The 20,747-nt window shown below is 41.5% G+C and overlaps 1 protein-coding gene, 1 long non-coding RNA gene and 1 pseudogene across 9 annotated transcripts in view; 1 reads left to right on the top strand and 2 right to left on the bottom strand.

Annotated features, from left to right (window-relative positions):
- PPP4R1 (protein phosphatase 4 regulatory subunit 1) overlaps positions 1–15,483 on the bottom strand; it is a 70,877-nt gene extending 55,394 nt beyond the window's left edge. For 2 of the 8 annotated variants that reach the window (XM_009433642.4, XM_001138092.7), the window contains exons 1-2: positions 15,283–15,483; positions 14,499–14,543 (exon numbers count right to left, since the gene is read on the bottom strand). In XM_009433642.4, coding sequence (XP_009431917.1) covers positions 14,499–14,543; positions 15,283–15,445 — 208 coding nt within the window. In that variant the 5' untranslated portion in view covers positions 15,446–15,483. Of the gene's footprint in view, positions 1–14,498; positions 14,544–14,746; positions 15,169–15,282 lie in introns of those variants that run through there. The other 6 variants (XM_016933297.3, XM_016933295.3, XM_016933301.4 and 3 more) reach the window with 6 other exon arrangements.
- A 30-nt stretch (positions 15,484–15,513) lies between these two features.
- On the top strand, positions 15,514–19,640 carry LOC104003075 (uncharacterized). The gene is made up of 3 exons (XR_002940493.3): positions 15,514–15,599; positions 17,422–17,559; positions 19,474–19,640. It is a non-coding gene; the product is annotated as an uncharacterized LOC104003075 (long non-coding RNA).
- Positions 18,235–18,347, bottom strand: LOC112206347 (U6 spliceosomal RNA; annotated as a pseudogene).
- Positions 19,641–20,747: the final 1,107 nt, after the last annotated feature.

Below are 20,747 nucleotides of genomic sequence, written 5' to 3'. Positions count from 1 at the left end.
CGACGTACTGAGACACTGTCTCAAAAAACAAAAAAAACAAAAAAAAACAAAAAGTTGGGCCCACCATAAAATTGTACATAGTCATAGCAAAACCGCGTGAAAAGAACAGAAGATTTTTAAGGTAAGAGAGATCTGGATTCAAATCCCATTTTGTCACTTATTATATTCATCTATAAAATAATGGTTAAGACTTTTAAGACACAGTGATAATGTCTGCAAATGTCTGCAACAGTGTTAGGCAAATAAGCAAATGTTCCCTCCCACTTTGCATTTCAGTTTGTTTCTAGATACAGAATATCTGTGTGTGGTTTCCAACTGTTTTTGTTTTCATTCATTTCATTCAACCAGTAAGTAGGGAAACCATGTGTTTTTAATAGTTTTCATTCAACCAATTAGTAGTCTTAATATAAATAGGACAGCACATACACTATCTAATGTCAGGCACCGAACAAGGAATATACTATAAAAACTAGAAAAAAAATGTGCATGTATGTACGTATATGGGTATACATTGTATGTATGTGTGTGCATAGACATACATACTCTACTAAGAAAAGATACATGGTATACGAGTGTATACAAACAAAATATGCTGTTAACTATTATACTTCTAAGTCTACCCTGATACGTAAGAGAAGGCTTCGAAGTCAAGCCAATTCTTGGAAAACACACTGGAATTTGCCAAGCAGGACAGAGGAGGAAGGCATTCTAAGCAGAAAATTCCAAAGGTAGGGAGTCAAAGAAAACTATTTCATGTCTCCAAAATTACAAGTAATTTGGTATAGCTGGGGCATAAGGTTGATACAGAAGCAAGGCAAAAGGAGTAGGGAAATACGACCAACCAAAATCGACTGTGCCTTCTAATTTTTAAAGAGTAACATTAATACATTTTGCAAAATCATCTTACCTGGCTAGAGAAATCATATTACTACTCCGTAATTCAGAATGACATTTGAGATTTTTCCAAGCAACAACTTGACTCATTTCAACAGTTATCTCGGAACAACAGACAACTCCAGGCAACGTGTATACTTACTCAACTATGCTACAATAAAATCTGACTAAAATTATCAATTATTAAGATTTTTTTTTAATTAAGAAGCAAAGATCATGTTATCACTTCCAAGCAAGATGACCTCTGTTTTCACACAGCATTCTAACGGAACTTCAGACTTCATTTCCTAGCACTCCTCTTCCAATGATCCTACCACTCTTAGTTGTCAAAGAGCAAGAGGGGGAAGGAAGGAATACACAGAAGCCCTAACTTTCTCAAGGGTACAATACAGTCATCTCTCGGTATTTGCAGGGAATTGGTTCCAGGACCAACCCCCAGTGAATACCAAAATCCAGGGATGCTCAAGCCCTGATATAAGATGGTGTAGTATTTGCTTATAATCTATACACAGGTTCCTCTGTACCTTAAACCATCTCTAGATTACTTAACAATGTAAATGCTATGTAAATAGTTGGTTATACAGTATTTTATTTGTATTTTTTAAATTGTTCTGTTTTCTATTTTTAAAAATATTTCAATTCATAGTTGGTTGAATCCCCAGATGTGGAATCTTGAGTGTGGAAGACCAACGGTATTCTCCACCTGCATCAATACTGTAAGTACGCCTCTTTTCTATTCCTTGTTAAACATGCTCAAATATACTACAAATTCAAGCTAATTTCACGGTCATTCAATAAGAATTTTGAATCAACAATTCTTATCAAATCTTACAATCCCTGGAAGATGCCCCAAATCTCTATTTATTAAAAGTCCCTGAAACCATCTTCAAAAAACCCAACTTCCATTCCTACCTTATTATCATCACACATGCATTTACTCTATTCTGCCAAGTTGGGGCGGGGGCGGGGGGGGAGGGGGGAGAAGTGCCAGCAACCAAGAGAACAAAAGCAAGAAATAGTCTGAATAGTGCACTTGACCACCATACATCCAATTCAGTGAGCATACACACACTTCAGAGTGTGAGAGAGAGATGGAGAAGTGCTATTCCCTCAGCTTGTCTCACTCCCTACAGGATTCTCAAAAAGTCATGCTGCTATGGTCTGAAGACACATATTTTTCCAACAACATGGCTCTTAAACTCCAACCACCTCACCCAGGACTCAGCCATAGAAACAATAATGTTACAATGGTGAAAGTGAATGTCGCCATGGAAACTGTACTTTATGATCCATAGAAAGGTATTTAAGGATTAGTCTCACTATGTGGGGTTTTTCCTTTCACGGTGAATCTAGAACCTAAGCTTGCTATTCCCTAAAATGGCTTTTTCTCATCAAACTTCTTAAAGGTACAGTCCCCCCTTGGCAGCCTTCACCAAGACAAACAAAATGTCTTCTCTTTCACTCTGTGACTCTTCTCAAAGATCAGCAATCCTTCTCAGACCAATTGGTTTTACTTCTCTACAGCTTTTCATAATGCTGACACCTGCCATCCCAACGCCGTCTTCTTAAAATTCTCTTACGTCTCTGGAAGTGCACAATCCTGAGTATTTTTCTACTCTTCTGGCCTATTCTTGCTTACTTCTCTTTTACGTAGCAGTTTTCCCTATACTTTTGTCCTCATACATATACGTTACACATATACCCTCTTCCCCTCCTTGGTAAACCCAGTCATTTGCAGCTATCACATATTGTGCAGATGACCCATGAAGTCATCTTGTCCTGATCCCCAGAGCCATATTTGCAAGCACACTGTAAAATCTCCACCTCCATGTCATATTTATTCTGAAAACTAAACTGTCCGAACTACTCTTATAAAATCAGCTCATCCTCATGACTTTCCAATCACCATCATTTTCCCCACTCAACTTCAGATACCAAACATGAGGTCTTCATTTATTGTTTAAAACACTATCTTTCTTGCCCCCATATCTAATCAGTTCCTAAGAGCCATAAATTCTACTTTTATAAAGTATTCTGTATCTATTCCCTCCTTTTAAGTTCCCAACACTCTAACTCAGAGGCTCTGATATATTTTGCCTAGAGCAAACTGGGGTATTCAAACCCCATGAAGGTACATGAACATTTATAACTTAATAATTACAACTTTATCAGATTGGATAACTCTAAGGGATTTTCCAGACCCCAGCTTCCAGGGGTTTCTATCCCAAAAATGTGCCTGAGGGTTTTGGATCCAAGCCTTTTCCCTTCACGTTCTTGAATCTGAGAAAGGCATTATCTCTAAGCTAACTATCTCAAAGCTACTAGGATGCACTGCTCCAAGATAGAAAAAAACCTTCCACACTAAACAATGGAACCTTTTGAAATATTGATGAAAATGTTAAGTGATCAATTCTCTAAATTCTGTAATGAATACTTTTACAAGTCAGATGGTTTTCAACCCTTTGTCGAAATATTTCAACAAATTTCAACAAAATTTCAAAAATATTGAAAGACTGAAAGCGCATTAAAAATAATTTTTGTAATTTTTTTCCACGAGTTGGAAGCAGTTCAAGAAAATGAGTGGCACTGCCAACAAAACCATTTCCATTCCCGTTGACTTATTTATGCAACAAAATTTCTCAGCGCTTATAGCTCTTAAAATGAAAAGTAGAAATGATGTTAAGTATTATCTCATTCTAAGCAATAAATTCTATTTATCCATGAATACATAATTATTTTGTAAAATTCCCATCCATTTCATTAAGAGATGCCTTTTTGATAAAATGTTATTTACTAGGTTTTTTCAATCTGTAATATATTCTGGTTGATCAACCAAGTATTAATAATGGAAACTCAATAAAACTTTAAGTTTTATATTAACGGGAAATTCAAATTTTTAATTTCTTTTTATTTTTTAATTTTTGAGAGAGAGTCTCATGTGATTATGGATCACTGCAGCCTTGACCTCCCAGGATCACACAGTCCTCCCAACTCAGCCTCCCTAGTTGGGACTACAAGTGCATGTGCCACCCACCATGCCCAGGTAATTTTCTTTATTTTTTGTAGAGCTGGTGGTCTATGTTGCCAGGGCTGGTCTCAAACTCCTAGGCTCAAGTGATCCTCCTGCCTCAACCTCCCAAAGTGCTGGGATTACAGGTGTGAGCCACCTTGCCTGACATAAAATTTAAATTTCTCTTTACCTATTTTTGGTGCAAAGAAATGTGACTGGGCAATCAACTCTCAAGCATGAAAATATGAAAATACATCAAGGTAAATTTCTGTGTGGAAAATGAAAAGAGATAAAGAAAAAAATGCAAGAGTCTCAATTTAAAGAATTTATTCACAATTTTTTTGTTTTATTTGTCTCTCACGGTCTTGCCTGAATATTTGTGAGTTTTAAAAAATGAATAGTGGGTATCCAAGTGCTATAGTATTTAGTCCATTTTAAAAAGTGATACAACTCTGTGTTTAAAACACTGATATTTATAATACATTAGAAATATATCCTTTGCAAATATGGAAATTTTATGGGGAAAATTTTGAATGTCAACTTTAAAATACATGATACAGTTTTCAAAATTATTTTAGTAGGTATGCAGTAATAAAGTTTAAAGACCACGGTCCTAGACTGTTATTAACATAATTGCCTGGATCCATCTACTCCCAGCCTCCCCTCATTCGAATCCAGTTTATATATCAGCACCACTTCAATCTTCCCACTCTGTTCAATAGATGCCCTTGCACGCCCTCCCTCCCAATCCCTACCATTCCACCCCCTGATAAGCCTCCCAGGCAGTCTGAATTAAGGTACAACTTTCTTTCTCATGCTGTAATTCAAGGGTGTCCAGGATCTGGCCCCAACCTAGTTTCCTCCTCTGTACACAGCCCATGTGGAGTCAATTTGCTGCAACATGCCCCACTACTTTTCTGTCTTATGTGGTTTCATCTGTTCCATTTCTGTCCTCTCTAACCTCATCTCAGCTTAAATTTACCTATTACTAACACCATCCAGGAGGCATTTTCTATTTTCTAATTAAGAGTTCTTCCTTTTAATTCCCTGCCGTCTTGGATGCCCTTGCTTTTACTCCACCAATAATTGCAAAGTTTTTTTCCTTTTTTTCATATTCTCCTACCTTCCCTTCTCCTCTCCCTCCCCAACATATATAAATTCCCTAAAGATTGTCTTGCTAAACTTTTCATTATCTAAAAAACAGAGTCCAATGCTTCTCATGGAGGCACATTAATATTTGTTAATGAAAATGTAGTCCATAGGGATAATTGATAAGTCAAGAGTTTACTATACTTTATCCTTCTCTAAGATATTCACAAGCACATTAGCATATTAATACCTTGAGAAGTATCACACCAAAGAGAACTTTTTAATTCGTACAAACTTTTATCAAATTTGATCAAAACACCCTTCTATTCTCTACATAATCTCTAATAATCCTACGTAAAACATAAAAAAGCTCATAGTCTATCCTTCCCTTCAGTTTTTCCCTAGATACTGCTCAGGCCACAATAAATCGGCCAAATTTTGTTTCCCATCTTTACATTTTAGAAAACGAAAGACAATGAGATACACCACAGAATGAGTTACCTTATAAAGATTTGGGGCTTTAAAATTATATTTTAACAAATAAATATACCAACAAATGAATAGGGAGGAAGATCAGGCTCTTCTATAAAGCAGAATGTCAGCTAGTAAATGCAATTAATTCAGGCAAGAATCATCAACACATTCTAACACTAAATGGGTAAATGTTTGGAAACAGGGTATTTCCCTATTGTCAAATTATTTCCTTACTAATTACAATAGGAAAAACAGAATCTTTACAGTGGAGCAATTTGATAGACATCACCTCCACACTACCAGTAATGGACACTGCTATCAGGTGCTCCTTAATCTGAAGCACTGAGAAAACTACACTATCACTTATGTAGCAGTCCTGTCAAAAAAAAAAAAAAAAAAAAGGAAAGAATAACCTGAATCAAATCATGAGGAAACAGATAAAACCAAATGGACTCTTCAAAAATGTCAATTTCATGAATGGTAAAGGCTGAGAAATTGTTCCAAACTAGTAAGTTTGTAAGTAATGTCCTTACAGCAAAAGACAGTTGCCATAAGGACATTACTGGGGATATTTCAATATGTACTACATACTATATAACAGAATTGTAGCAATGTTAAATTTCCCAAATTTCATTACTATGATTGTAAAAGTGCCCTTGTTCTTAGGAGACACAGGCTAAAGGTCCCAATGACCACAACCTATTTTCAAAGGTACACCAAAAAATTACATTACATTGTGTGTGTGTACATAACTGTATAGAGAAGTAACGAGCAAACTGGCAAAATGTTAACAGCTTAATTCAGGTGAAGAGTTGGGAATTCATTACAATATCTGTGCAGCTTTTGTATAGGTCTGAAAGTTTTCAAAATAACAAGTTTAATTAAAAATATTTCATTATTTGACCCCAAATTAGGTTTACGGTCTTATTTAGCTTGGTGTGAAACATCAAGATTCATTCAATACTTATTCTACATTAAGCATTAATGAGATGTATTGCTGAACACTCTGTGATGAGTCAAGAATAAAAATGTTACAGATCTTGGATTTTATAGCACAGTGAAGGGGTTGGCCAACTACAGCCAGCGAGCCAAACTGGCCCACCTTCTGTTTTCGTAAATAAAATTTTATTGGATGACACTTACTTTCATTCATTTCTGTATTGTCATGGCTGCTTTTACCTTACAACAGCAGATCTGAGTAGCTGCAACAAAGATCATATGGTCCACAAAACCTAAACTATTTAATATTTGGCCTTTTACAGGGACCATACAACATAATCTTTATAGTCTCCAGCAACAGGTATGTCAAGCTTTAATTTTGTACTTTGCAATAATATAAATAATGTTTATCAGAAACCCTTCCTTCAAATATCAATACTAAAAGCTTACTAAATCCTTAGAAATGCAAAATTGTCCTATAGCACAACTGAATTTAAGGCAAGAATAATTTGCTGAAGTATACTATATGTATATTCATATATGTATTTATATTTATATATATACACCATATGTATAATGTATTTCTATTTATATAATACAGTAGTGGCATGTTTATCTAGTTTCAAGTTAGTTACCAAGATTATGTATACAAACAGTATTTAACAGAAAGGTAGTGTAACAAAGCACTTGCTCTGACATACACTTGTGGATCTCCCAAATATTATAGATATTTATTCCCTTCAGTGAGTAAAAATTTTCTTTGCACTCTTAACGCAATTACTTTGGTAGTAACCTTTTTTCCCACAGGTAATCCAAATACAAAATTTGAACTAACTCAGGTCCAAATTGCCACCAATCTTAAACAAATGAAGTATTTAATAAATGAGTTATTTCTATCAAAAATGAATTTCATAGATTTAAATATAAAAGTGATCTACATCAGGCTGGGTGCAGTGGCTCACACCTGTAATTCCAGCACTTTGGGAGGCCAAGACAGGTGGATTGCTTGAGCTCAGGAGCTCAAGGCCAGCCTAGACAACATGGCAAAACCCCATCTCTACCAAAAATACAAAAAAATTAGCCAGGCGTGGTGGTGCAGGCCTGTGGTCCCAGCTACTTGGTAAGCTGAGGTGGGAGGATTACTTGAGTCCGGGAAGCGACGTTGCAGTGAGCCAAGATAGTGCCATTACACTCCAGCCTGGGCAACAGACCCAGACCCTGTCTCAAAAAAAAAAAAACAAAAACAGAAACATGGATAAATGAAAGTCAAAACCGAGTAGTAGAGACATGATGGTCCATCTGCCTTTGTATATGTCCTAAGTATCTGTAATATATAACAAACACTCAAAATTTAATAAGAAAATGTCCCAATGAAAAGATGAGCAAAAGATGTGAAAAGGCACTTCACCAAAGGAGATAAGTTAGATGGCAAATGAGCGCATAAAAAGAGTAACATAATTAGCCATTAATGCAAATTCAAGCCACAAATTAATACTATTATACATTGAATAGAGTGGCTAAAATTAAGACTGCTCACACTAAGTGTTGACAATGATGACGAGGACCTGGAACTCTCATACACTTTTGGTGGGAATGGAAAATGATATAACCACTTTGGAAAACAGTTTGGCAGTTTTTCTTTCTTTTTTTTTTTTTTTTTTTGGATGGAGTTTCGCTCATTGCCCAGGCTGGAGTGCAATGATGCAATCTCGGCTCACTGCAACCTCTGCCTCCCAGGTTCAAGTGATTCTCCTGCCTCAGCCTCCCGAGTAGCTGGGATTACAGGCGTGCACCACCACACCCCGCTAATTCTTTGTATTTTTAATAGAGACGGGGTTTCACCATGTTGGCCAGGCTGGTCTTGAACTCCTGATCTCGGGTGATCCACCCGCCTCGTTCTCCCAAAGTGCTGGGATTACAGGCATAAGCCACCGTGCCGGGCTGGCAGTTTCTTAAAAAGTTAAACAGCCATTCTACTTCTAGATGTATACCCAAGAGAAAGAACGTATATATTCACACAGACTTGTGTGTGAATGTTCATAGCAGCTTTATTTGTAACAGCAAAAAACTGCAGATGATCCAAAAATCCATCAACATTTTAAAGGTAGAAAGCTGAGAAAAAGTTAACTTGCTCAGATTATAAAGAGAATAAATGGCAGGGCCAGAATATTAACTCAGGTCTAAAGGCTTACCAAGCCCAGTGTTCTTTCCCCTACACAAAACTATACTGAGGTATCTTCCAGAATGACTGCATGATAGATGCTCAAATACCAACCACATTCATATCAATAAGGCCAGAAAGTAAGTTAAGTTTGCTCCTTAGTCTAGGGAGGTAAGAAGCTAAGATGACTTAAAAGTTAGGAGAGTTAAGAAATGAATGTGGAGGAAGAAGCATTGGTGATGTCACCAGCTCAAAGATCTGTGCTAAAAGCAGAGCAAGTTCCAGACCCTCTTATAGAAATTAGAGGGAATACCTCCTCAGCCAAAATTCCATAGGTGTGCCATCCAGACTTCTGCCCAAAACACTAAGTTAGGTTTATTCTCAGCTCCAATTTAAAAACAACAACAAAACTCTAATTCAAATTTAGGAACTTTCAAATTCTTTTACTCCAAAATATAAAAAAAAGATGTAATACAAACATAGGAGCAAGGTAACAATAGTTTAATAAACATACATTCATTGTTTTGAGGAGACTGAGGGAAAAGGACCAGAAATAATAAACCAGAGATCAAACAAATGTGGCAGCAGACTTCTGAACTTTACCTCCTGAGGTCTATTTATCTTTCACAGGCAGGAACAAACAAAAAGTATGCATTTAGGTGTCTTGGTTTTTAATTTTTTTGGAGGGGGGAGGGCAGTGGATCGTGTAGCTACAGGCCCAAGCATATTTACAAAGGGGTTTTTCTCTCTGTCTCTCTCTCTCTTTCAATTTTATGTGGGAAGTTGTTAGCAGAGGTATCATTAATTGATCCTACACACATGTGGGTACCACTGAAACCATTTTAAAAGCACTCTTTTCTAAGATATCAATGATATTATCTCTAAATAAAGATTTCTCCATCCAGGCTTGTTGGCAGCAGTCAAAACAGGCTACCAGGTCTCACGACTCACCCTCCCAAATCCCTATTTAACAATACTCCTAAATATGATTCATGTTCAAGGGCACCTTCCAAAGGTTTCTGAATGATTCCCTGGCCACTACCAGATACAGCCCCAATATTTTGCTCCTCACCTCCCCCAGCAGCAAGGACTCTAAGCTTATCAGAACTGGTTTTGAAACATGGTAGGAAGGCCTGGAGATTCTGCACAGAGTGCGGTCTAGGCGGTTACCCTCAGTTAGTTCTGGACCCATCCTTCACTCTACTTCAACACAGCCCTTAAACCCGAAAAACAGCATAATGTAAAAGGATTCCAAAACTTCAATATGAAAAAAGTTTGTTGTATGGCATACTCAATAACATAGCTTCAAAAACTTTTCAACGTCATACTTAGTTACAGCTGAGATAAAAGTTAACGACTAAATAAGCTGTCTTATACCCAAGCTCCATCCTCTCTATCATTCTCCAGGTGTAAACTAAACCACATGCAGCATCCCAGATTAATTTTCAAGGGTACTTTAAGAACGAATTCAAAGAAATTGCCTGTACAAGTTTGGGTTGATCAATATTTTAAACTGGGCCATTTAAGAAAATATTCAAAATATGATATTTAGAATCAGAAGGCCTAGCTTAAAATTCCGTCTAAACTTAGGAGTTTTGTTTCTTTAGTCCCTTTGGGCATTAGTCAACTTACTTATTAGTATTAGAATACCATAGCCTACACATCACAGGACTGCTGTGAAGAATAACCTGTGTATGAAAGGCACTGTAAACTAAGCGTTACATAGCCATTCTTTAAAAATAACATTCTTCAACATATTACTTTGATAAAAGCTTAAGTTCTAATGAAACTCCTTCAATGAAATTATTTTTACAAGCATTGGCTCATCAAATCTTAACCGTATCTTAGTCTCATTTCATTTTAGGAATCTACCAACTTAAATGTGAATCAAAATTGCATCTTTGGAAACTAAAACAGAAATCTGAAATAATTTTTTCTAAACATCTACAATTTTGTATTGTCTCCCATTATTTAAGGAACATAATTAAATATAAAAAGTTAAAAAGGGTTTACCCAACTCTGAAATCTGCTGAGATAACCTATGTTCAAATGGAGTCACTGGTTTGCTTTCAATTTGAAATTCAAAGTATTTCATGATACAGTACTGAAAGTTTCACTTTTAAACTTAAATACATATGGTTTTTATTGCATTATTCTCCTAAACATTTTTTTTTTGAGACGGAGTCTTGCTCTGTCGCCAGGCTGGAGTGCAGTAGCACAATCTTGGCTCACTGCAACCTCTACCTCCTGGGTTCAAGCAACTCCCCTGCCTCAGCCTCCTGAGCAGCTGCGACTACAGATGCACGCCACCAGGCCCAGTTAATTTTTTTTTGTATTTTAGTAGACATTTCACCATGTTGGCCAGGATGGTCTCGATCTCCTGACCTCGTGATCCGCCCACCTCGGCCTCCCAAAGTGCTGGGATTACAGGCATGAGCCACTGCACCCAGCCTATTCTCCTAAATTTAAGAGTACCTGATAATGATTTCATTTACTTACCTTTATAAGTTACTTGATAAAAGTGTAAGTTCTAATGAAACTCCTTCAATGAAATTATGTGTATACACACACACACACACACACACACACACACACACACAAATACCATCCATTTTTCCCTCATTAGGATTTTTTTTCCTCCAAAGGTTATCAGTCAAGTCAGTCTTTGACCAACCTTTTCCCCGACTCTGTGCCTCTGTACAGAGACGGGATTAAAACAAATCAAATCGAAAGACCTGAGACTCTTAGCAATGTCTGGCAATGCCCCTCTTTCAAGTCCTAGACTCCAGCTAGGTCCTTTCCTAGATCATCTGCACAACAGAACTTACTGTCTCTTCCCTCATAGTCCAGGTTCTGCATTTAGGAAGGTCAACCAAGATTCTAGAGCTTGACCAGAAAATAAGTTCTTCCCATCCCAAGGGCCAACTTACACCTAGCTTGGCTGAAGTAGTAGGACTTGTTTACAACTACTCTGGAGGTTGGGCTCCATACTCTGGAGTTTTGCCATAGACAAAGAAACTCAGGCTCACGAGATAACAACCGTGTTATAAGGGCAGCCCAAGCTCCGTTCCTCTACCTTTGGGTCCTCTACCTTCTCCAGCTTCTCCAGGAGGTGACAGCTTTCTCAGTCCTTTACCAACCATCTTGCTCTCTAAGGAGGCACCATGGCCCAGTGTTCCCCCTCATTCTTTCTCCCTTCACAAAAGATGGGAAGTGGTCCTTCAACTGGCCATATGTCCAAAAGTCCTTTGTTCCTGAATATTCTGGGTAAAGGTATCACCTGTAAAAACTTTAGTAACTGAGAAAAATAAGCAATTACTCTAACAAAGCCTTCAACCAAATTATGAATATGCAAATAACTATTGTGCCTTCAATGTCTGTTTTATCCTAAATTAAAATGCACAGGAAACAGAATCTTTAAAAAGTTAGTTGCAGCCGGGCGCAGTGGCTCACGCCTGTAATCCCAGCACTTTGGGAGGCCAAGGCAGGTGGATCACCTGAGGTCGGGAGTTCGAGACCAGCCTGATCAACATGGAGAAACCCCATCTCTACTAAAAGTACAAAATTAGCCAGGCGTGGTGGCACATGCCTGTAATCCCAGTTAGTTACTCGGGAGGCTGAGGCAGGAGAATCACTTGAACCCGGGAGGCAGAGGTTGCGGTGAGCCGAGATCGCGCCATTGCACTCCAGCCTGGGCAACAAGAGTGAAACTCCATCTCAAAAAAAAAAAAAAAATTTAGTTGCGAGCATTGGCAGCATCTTTAAATACCTTCATTCTGTAAGGTTCAACATCAGTGTTTCCTTCTCTGCTCTTCTTTTAAGCTTCCCTTGCTCTTTTCTCATAACAGCAAACATAATCATAATCATCGCTGTTTACCAGGAATTGTTCCAAGTGCTTCAAAGGCACTAACTTATGTACAGCCTTGAACAACTCTATGAAGTAGGTAATATTTCTTATGCCTACTTACAAATGACAAAACTGAGGCATAGGGAGGTTAAGTGAGTTGCCCAAGTCTGCCCAAAAAGACACTGCTAAGACGAACAGAGCAGCCTGGCTCCAGTGGTAACTGTAATACTGTACTGTACACCTAGATTCAAAACTGCTTGTAAACCACTAGAGGGCATGGGTTGTGCCCATCTTTCTCAAAGCTCCATCCCCAGTACCTGGCAGAGTGTTGAAACTCATGGTTGAATTTTTCACAGGTATGCCTTCCCCTCTACACTGTGCTTCTTGGGGGCTAAGGAAGAAACTGACACTGCATTTCATCCTTCAGGAGTGAGAAGTTTTTGCTCCAGTCATAAATACTTGCTGAATAAATGAATCTTCTATTTACGAAGCCGAACATAAATATAAAAAGCCCTCCTCGAGGTAACATAATCAGGGCCATTTCTCCAATCCTAACCTGGCAAGAGATCTGAAATCAACAGCTGCCTTAAATAATATCTCAAACTTACTATTAGGCAGATAAGTGGCTTAAGGTAAACATTAAATAAAATGTTAAAGCTGCCCTTCACTACATGAGTACTGCTCCCTTTAAGAGAGCTGTTTTGAGCCACCTCACTAAAAACACAGACTTAGCAAAAGTTTGGATGTGGTTCATTTACTTTAAAGATAAATTATTCGTTTCAGATAATCCATCTAAATAGTAAATCCCCCTTACTTTACTCAAAACAACCAGGAATCTAAAAATTAAGTTTACTCTGAGTAAGGGAACCACATTAGACAATGCTAAGGATTAACTACAGAGTATTTAAAAGAGTAATTTCAAACTGCAGCCATCTCTGAAATTACTTATACAGGTATTAGACAGTCAATCTCAGCATCCAGTAGGCTTTCCACTAAACAGACCACAATCCTACTATGGTTATCATCTCAACTCAGAACAATTTCTTGGTCCCTTATGTATCCCATGATCTTCGCTTATATATTTGGCACACTCTTCATTTTTAAAATGCATCTCAAAACCTATTGATTTTTTGATGGGTCACTATTTTGGAAGATTAGCGTGAATAGAAACTATTTTAAGTTAACTGCAATTGGTCACTTCTTTCAATACAAACCTGCTTAACTCTTTTGTCTTTTCTATCGTGACCCAAATTATTTTCTGAGGCTTAGAAAAGTACACATAAGACGAAAAATTCCTTTCTAAATATCAATTCCGTCGCCATCAGCAAATGTCAGAAACTTTGTCTTTTTAAAAATAAAAGCGTCAACTCTTTAAAAACTTCAGTACCTCAAAGGAAAGCTGCACTGTTAACACTGAAGGAGGGCTGGGTGATTTCTGAACATCCGCATTAAAGAAATATGCTCTCCAAACCTAGTAATTCCTGAGGAGGCCACACCTTCTAACCTTCTCGTAATCCACTAATCAAATCGGGAGCAATCTAAAAACTGCTACCAGCCAAAGTAAAATGACAGGTATGTCATCCTCAAACAATCCAAAACCGGGTCGGGGAGCCCAGACGGCTAGCCGGGGCCCAGGCTGCCCCCCGGGCGCTCCTGGAAGGGCGACTCTAAGGAAACACACCTCCCGCGCGAGCCTCTTCCTTCCTAGAGTGACGGGGGAAGGGGACACCAGGGGCAGAAACACACGCAAACCCCACTTCAAATCCTGCCCCACCGCTTCTTCCAAAACAGCCGCGCCACTGCTGAGCCCGCAGGCGATTCGGGGGCGCCGGGAGAAGAGAGCGAAGGGCGGAAAGCGAACTTGGGCGTTACTCCGGGCGTCTCCCTCCCCCAGCGGAACCTGGGCGCGCCGTTTCCTCACGGACGCGAGATTTTCCCTCCAGATCGCCACCCCAGCCCGCCTGGGGCCGCCCTCGCCCACCGTCCCCTCAGCCAGCCAGGGCCCGGCCCAGGCCTCGCCGCCGCCCGCCCTCCCCGGCCGCTCCCCGCGGAGTGCCAGGCCACCGCGAGGCCGGGCCACTCACATCCGTCTGCGTCCTCCTGCAGGTCCTCCTGAAGCAGCGAGAGGTCTGCGCCGAGGGGAGAGAAGAAAGGCCCGGTCAGCGCCCCGGGGCCCGGCGCGACGCCCCCCCCGCCCGCCCCCCCCGCCCCGGGGGCGCCTTCCCGCGCCGGGACCCCACGCCGGCCCCGGCCCGGCAGCCACTCAGGGCTGCGGCGGAGGGCGGGTGGGCTCGAGGAGCCGCCGCCGCCCGGAGAACAGGGGGCCACGTACCCGCCATCTTGTGGTCGCCCCCTCCTCCGCGGCCGCCCGGGGATCCGGGGCTACATGGAGCGGCGCGAGCCGGGGAGCCGGTGGACGCGCGCGGGAGGGGCGGCGGGGAGGAGGAGGGCCGGGCTGGCGGGGGCGCGCGCGCGGGGCGGGCCGAGGGCCCGGGCCTGCCGCGGGCGGCGCGGCTCCCGGCCGCCCGGGCCCCCGGCCGCGCCCCGCCCCGCCTGCCCCTCCGCGCGGCTCCCGGGCGACCGGCGCTCCCGCCTCCCGCCTTTCCCGCTCCTTGCCGGGCCCCGGCCCGGCGACGCGCGCTCACACCCTCCTCCCGAGCCGCCCTCACGCCGAGCGCTGCGGACGGGGGCGCGCAACCTGCCGCCGGCCGGGACCCTGCGGCGAGTGCCGGAACCCGGCCGGGCGGGGCCTCCCGCGGCCCGGCCGCTTTATTGGGTCACCGGCCTCGCCCACCGCCCTGCCAGCCGCAGCCATCTCAGCGGGCGCGCCGCTCGCAGCCAGCGCCCCATCCCCAGGCCTGCACGTACGTCGTCGGCGATCCGGGGCCGGGGGCGGCTCCGAGGTCGTCGGGGCCGGGGTCCCACCTCCTCTTGGAGGAAGCGCCGCCTTCCCACCCGCCCGGGGCCCTCGCCAAGTGGCTGCTAACAAAGCCCAGGGCCCGGCTGCGGGATGGTTGACTGACAAAGTCATGCCTGCCTAGCCAGCTTCCTCGTGCAGCACGGTGAAGGCTGGGGCGCCGGGTTTTTACTCCCACGTCCTGCCAACTCGAGCTGACAAGGCGGGCAATCCACCAGCGGGAGCGTTGGCAGGCCCGGGGTCAGATCCTGATTCAGCCAGTTAATTGGTAGGAGTGGGGCCCATTTGTAGAATGAAGGTGATAACTGCTTCGTGGGGTTATTGGCATTAAATGAAGAATGTAGGGAACCTAGCATGGTTCTTGATGTCTAGGAGGTGCTCGGTGAAGGGTGCCTATGATTCGCTTTGTCTTCTAAATACTTTTGGCAGCACTTGAGGTGTTAAAGTCTGTATCCCAGACTTTATTTGTCTTGTTGTTTTACGTGACTTAAGCGATTAGCTCAAACGCCCAAGTACAAAATGGGGCTAAACCCAGGTTTTCCGACACGGTTCTACCTCCATGGCTCTATCTCCAGCTCCACCCAAGGCCTCCAAAATGGTGGTCTCCTAAAGTGACCAACAAAACACCAAGCTGTGTCATGGTGCCACTTTGGCGATGTGGTCTCTTAGGAGAGGGAATTCTAAGTAGTTAATTAGCTTGTTCCTTTCTACGTTGTAGTCTTGACCAAGGACAATGTGTTGGCATTTAATGCCACTGAAGATTTAAGAGACTAAGGAATCAGATCCTCTGAGATTCCTAAATCTGTGTAATAAAATGGGTTCTACACATAGCTATTCCAAAAAAATCAGTCAGATATTACTAACAAGATAGACAGATTATAATCTGTATGAAATTTCTAGGAGTAATAAAAATCAGAATAGACCCCGTAACCCCGAGTATGTGTCTAATTTTCTCAACTATAAAATAATTAAAACTAAAGGCCTTTCTCTTCCTCCCTTGGTGAATGCCCTTATGTGAATTCAGCTGACACACTCAGAATGACAAAGGAGTTAGAAATTCACATCAACAGCAATTGGTCCCAACTGACTCAAACCATGAGACTTCTGCCCTGCTAAGATACCTTGTCAGTATCTACCACTTTAGCAATTCTGGGTAAATGGGGGAAGAAAGAGCCAAATCAGCTCTTTTTTTTTTTTTTTCATTAAAAAGCAAATTTTTTTTAGAGCCAGAGTCTTGCCTTACGTAGCCCAGGCTGGAGTGCAGTGGCACAATCATGACTCACTGTAACCTCGAACTCCTGGCCTCAAGAGATCCTCCCATCTCAGCCTCCCAAGTAACTGGAACTAAAGGCACAGGCCACTCCACCTGGCCAATTTATTTTTAAAATTTTTTAGGGACGTGGTTCTACTGTGTTGCCCAGGTGGGTCTTGAACTCCTGCCCTCAAGCAATCCTCTGGCCTTGGTCTCCCAAAGCGCCAGGATTACAGGTGTGAGCCACCAAACCCGGCCCAAATCAGCTCTTTATTCTAACTGGTGGTCTCACCGCAACAACACAAAATCTACAGCGTGCCAACTGTGCTTCAGCCGCTGGATGCACTAAGACAAAACTGTCTTGATCTACACAGTTGAGTTAGACTTAACAGTTCTCAGTAATCATGATAAAATAGGGACTATGTACCAAATGCTAGCCTAGGATATGGAACAACTAATTCTGCCTTTGGTAGCTAGGCCTCAGTAAGTTTTATCTCAGTATTCTGTGGGAAGGGCAGCAAAGGAGGAGGATCTGTATCATTTTTCTGTATTCAAGAGCTATGCATTTGATTATCATCTTAGCTGAATTACACATTGCAAGAAGTGCCTTTAAGCAATATGGTTTTTAGATATTTCAGTGACGGTATCATTCATGGTTCAGCACAAGTATGTGTTTTTTACATTTCACTTTCTCTCACTCTCCTTTCTGAAAGAAAGGAGTTTTTAAACCAGTGTTTACAAACTGCACTCTGTCCCCTTCTTCTAAGAAATAATATTTAAACAAATAATAGCAATCATTATTCTACATACCTTTAACCCAGCTTCACTTACAATGCAGCTCATGGATGGCAGAGCTGTGTGTTGTCCGTGGTCAGACACACAGGAAGTCTGAATTGTTATCCTGCTCTGCCACTGAAATGTGTAAAATATAGGGGGAGTGTTCCAAGTCATTTTTCTAAAAGCATCATCCAACTATGTAAGTACTAAGGCCTGCATTTTTAAGAATAAGTCCTCTTCCAAATGATAATGAAAGGGTTTTTGTTTGTTTGTTTTTGAGACAGGCTCTTGCTCTGTCACCCAGGCTGGAGTGCAGTGGTGCAGTCTCAGCTCACTGCAACCTCCACCTCCTAGGCTCTGGCAGTCCTCCCACCTTAGCCCCCTAAGTAGTTGGGACTACAGGTGGGTGCCACCACACCCAGCTAATTTTGGTATTTTTTCGTAGAGACGGGGTTTTGCCATGTTGCCCAGGCTGATCTCAAACTCCTGGGCTCAGGTGATCTGCCCGCCTTGGCCTCCCAAAGTGCTGGGGTTATAGGCATGAGCCACTGTGCGTGGCCACAGTGACAATTTTTCTTAGCAGCCAATGAGCCTTGGAAATTAATGTGTCTGGCTTTTCAACCACAAACAAACATAAAAAAAAACATGGCGAAAACATTGCTAATAAACAAAACCCACCTGATGTTGCTTGCCACTATCATGTTTGTTAATTTTTGTATCGGTGATTGAACCATTCACTTTTTTCTTCAGAATTATCATTCCTGAAACTGAAAGTATATAAAGACAGCCCTATTATTTATTGTTTTAAATGATGAAAAGAGAAACAGTCTGAAAAATGGAGAAATACTTACATGATTAAAAATGATTTTTAAACAAATATTTATTTGCTTTTTTAAAATGAAATTTGCGTGTCATCTTTGCGCAGGGGCCATGCTAATCTTCTCTGTATCAGTCTAATTTTAGTGTATGTGCTGCTGAAGTGAGCACGTTAAACAAATTTTTACCATTCATTTCATTCATCTTTTTTGAAGCCAGATTGACAAAATGTCCCTCATAGACTCATTTTCAAATAAGAAGAACAATTTTTAGGCCATGTGTGGTGGCTCACGCCTGTAATCCCAGCACTTTGGGTGGCTGAGGTGGGCAGATCACCTGGGGTTGGGAGTTCGAGACCAGCCTGGCTAACATGACGAAACCCTGTCTCTACTAAAAATACAAAAAATTAGCTGGGCATGGTGGCACATGCCTGTAATCCCAGCTACTAGGGAGGCTGAGGCAGGAGAATCACTTGAACCTGGGAGGCAGAGGTTGCAGTGAGCCGAGATCATGCCACTGCACTCCAGTCTGGGACACAGAGTGAGACTCTGTCTCAAAAAAAAAAAAAAAAAAGGAACAATTTAAAAAAACTAATTGCCAGTCTCTTACCTAAAGCCTCCTATACATTTCTATACATTGTATAAAGGTAAGGACAGACGCAGTGGCTCACGCCTGTAATCCCACCACTTTGGGAGGCTGAGGCGGGCAGATCACAAGGTCAGGGGATCGAGACTATCCTGGCTAACAGTGAAACCCAGTCTCACTAAAAATACAAAAAAATTAGCCAGGCATGGTGGCAGGCACCTGTAGTCCCAGCTACTCGGGAGGCTGAGCCAGGAGAATGGCGTGAACCCAGGAGGCAGAGCTTGCAGTGAGCCGAGATCGCGCCACTGCACTCCAGCCTGGGTGACAGAGCGAGACTGTCTCAAAAAAAAAAAAGTTGTATATTTGTGAAATTTTACTTGTCCTCCTCTCTATGCTTCTTCTATCTCCCTTTAAAGCTCCCTGTCAAGGTGACATTCTGAATGTGAAGCCTTAGCCTTTCCTAGAGCTTTCATAGTTTTTCAAAGATATTTGATCTCTTTACTCACATCAGCTAAAGAGACATTTTCTCACACTGTGCTTAAGAAAGAAGAGAGAAAGAAAGAAGGGGAGGGAGGGAGGGAAGGAGGGAGGGAAAGAAAGGAAAAGAAAAGAAAAGAGAAGAAAAGAAAAGAAAAAAGAGAAGAAAAATACCTACAGAACTGAGCTCTATACAGAGTTACCCTGATTCAGGCTGTTCTTTCTACATTTACAGGAGCTGAACACTGCCCCGAGAATGCAACAGAACTTCAGCTCTGTCCCAAGGTCGTCAGCCACAGCTCCAAGTTTCTTAGCATCAGCTTTTTCTGAACAAAATAGTGCATCCTGCTGGAATCACTACTGTAAACTGAGTATAAAGGAAAATAAACCCTCTTTTTCTTATGCCCTATGTTCCCTACTCCCGTGCTTTTCCCAGTGCTCCAGGTTAGTAGAGGCAAAAGAATTCCCACTGATGAGGTACTACATCCTACACAATTTGTTCCACACATTTTAATTTCATTAAGAGAAAACAAAGATATTTAAACAGTGAGCACTAAATGGATTAGAGTGGCAGTAGTAAATTTCCTTTGTGCCTTTCTCTTAGAATTTAGAAAGCTTTAGTTGCAATCCCATTCAAAGCAATATGGGAGAGGCTTCCACAATGCCTGGCACAGAGTACGTGTGGAGGAAATGCTTATCATTTTAGATGCTTATTATTTTAAATGTTTAAATGTTTATTATTCTGAATCTGAATGGATGAGTCAAGTTGAACCAGGAAATAAACCATAGCAAACCACATATTCAAACCCAGATAAGTTCAGTGGTTAACTGCCCTGACTCTAAGCTCCCTTCACACTAAGGCTGCTCTATGGTAATATGATTCAGAAGAAATTACTTCCATTCTCATTTCACTTCTCTGTAACTGTTTGTAACAAATTGCTTGTGTCTCTGGTCCTTGGTTCCTTCCTTTGGTGGGAAAAATATTAGCACAATGACACAATACAATTCCCAGACTAGATAGCTATTACATTTTCTAACTTTTTATTTAGAAACAATTATAGATTTACATGAAGTTTCAAATGATGTGCCAGGATGTCCTATGTCCCTTTCACATCAGTTCCCCCAATGGTAATATTACTGTATATATGAAACATTTTTCAGAGCGTGTGCCAGGCATTATGTTAAGCGCTTTTTCTTTTCTTTTCTTTTCTTTCTTTTTTTTTTTTTTTTTTTCTGAGATGGAATCTCGCTCCATCACCCAGGCTGGAGTGCAGTTGCACAATCTCAGCTTGCTGCAATCTCAGCTTGCTGCAACCTCCGCCTCCTGGGTACAAGCGATTCTCCTGTCTCAGCCTCCTGAGTAGCTGGGACTACAGGTGCCCACCACCATACTCAGCTAATTTTTGTATATATATATATGTATTTTTTTGTACAGACGGGGTTTCACCATGTTGGCCAGGCTGGTCTCAAACTCCTGACCTCAAGTGGTCCACCTGCCTCGGCCCCCCA

This window comes from Pan troglodytes, chromosome 17 (assembly GCF_028858775.2).
Source record: "Pan troglodytes isolate AG18354 chromosome 17, NHGRI_mPanTro3-v2.0_pri, whole genome shotgun sequence".
Lineage (NCBI taxonomy): Eukaryota > Metazoa > Chordata > Mammalia > Primates > Hominidae > Pan > Pan troglodytes.
This window is presented reverse-complemented; position numbering and strand designations above follow the sequence as displayed.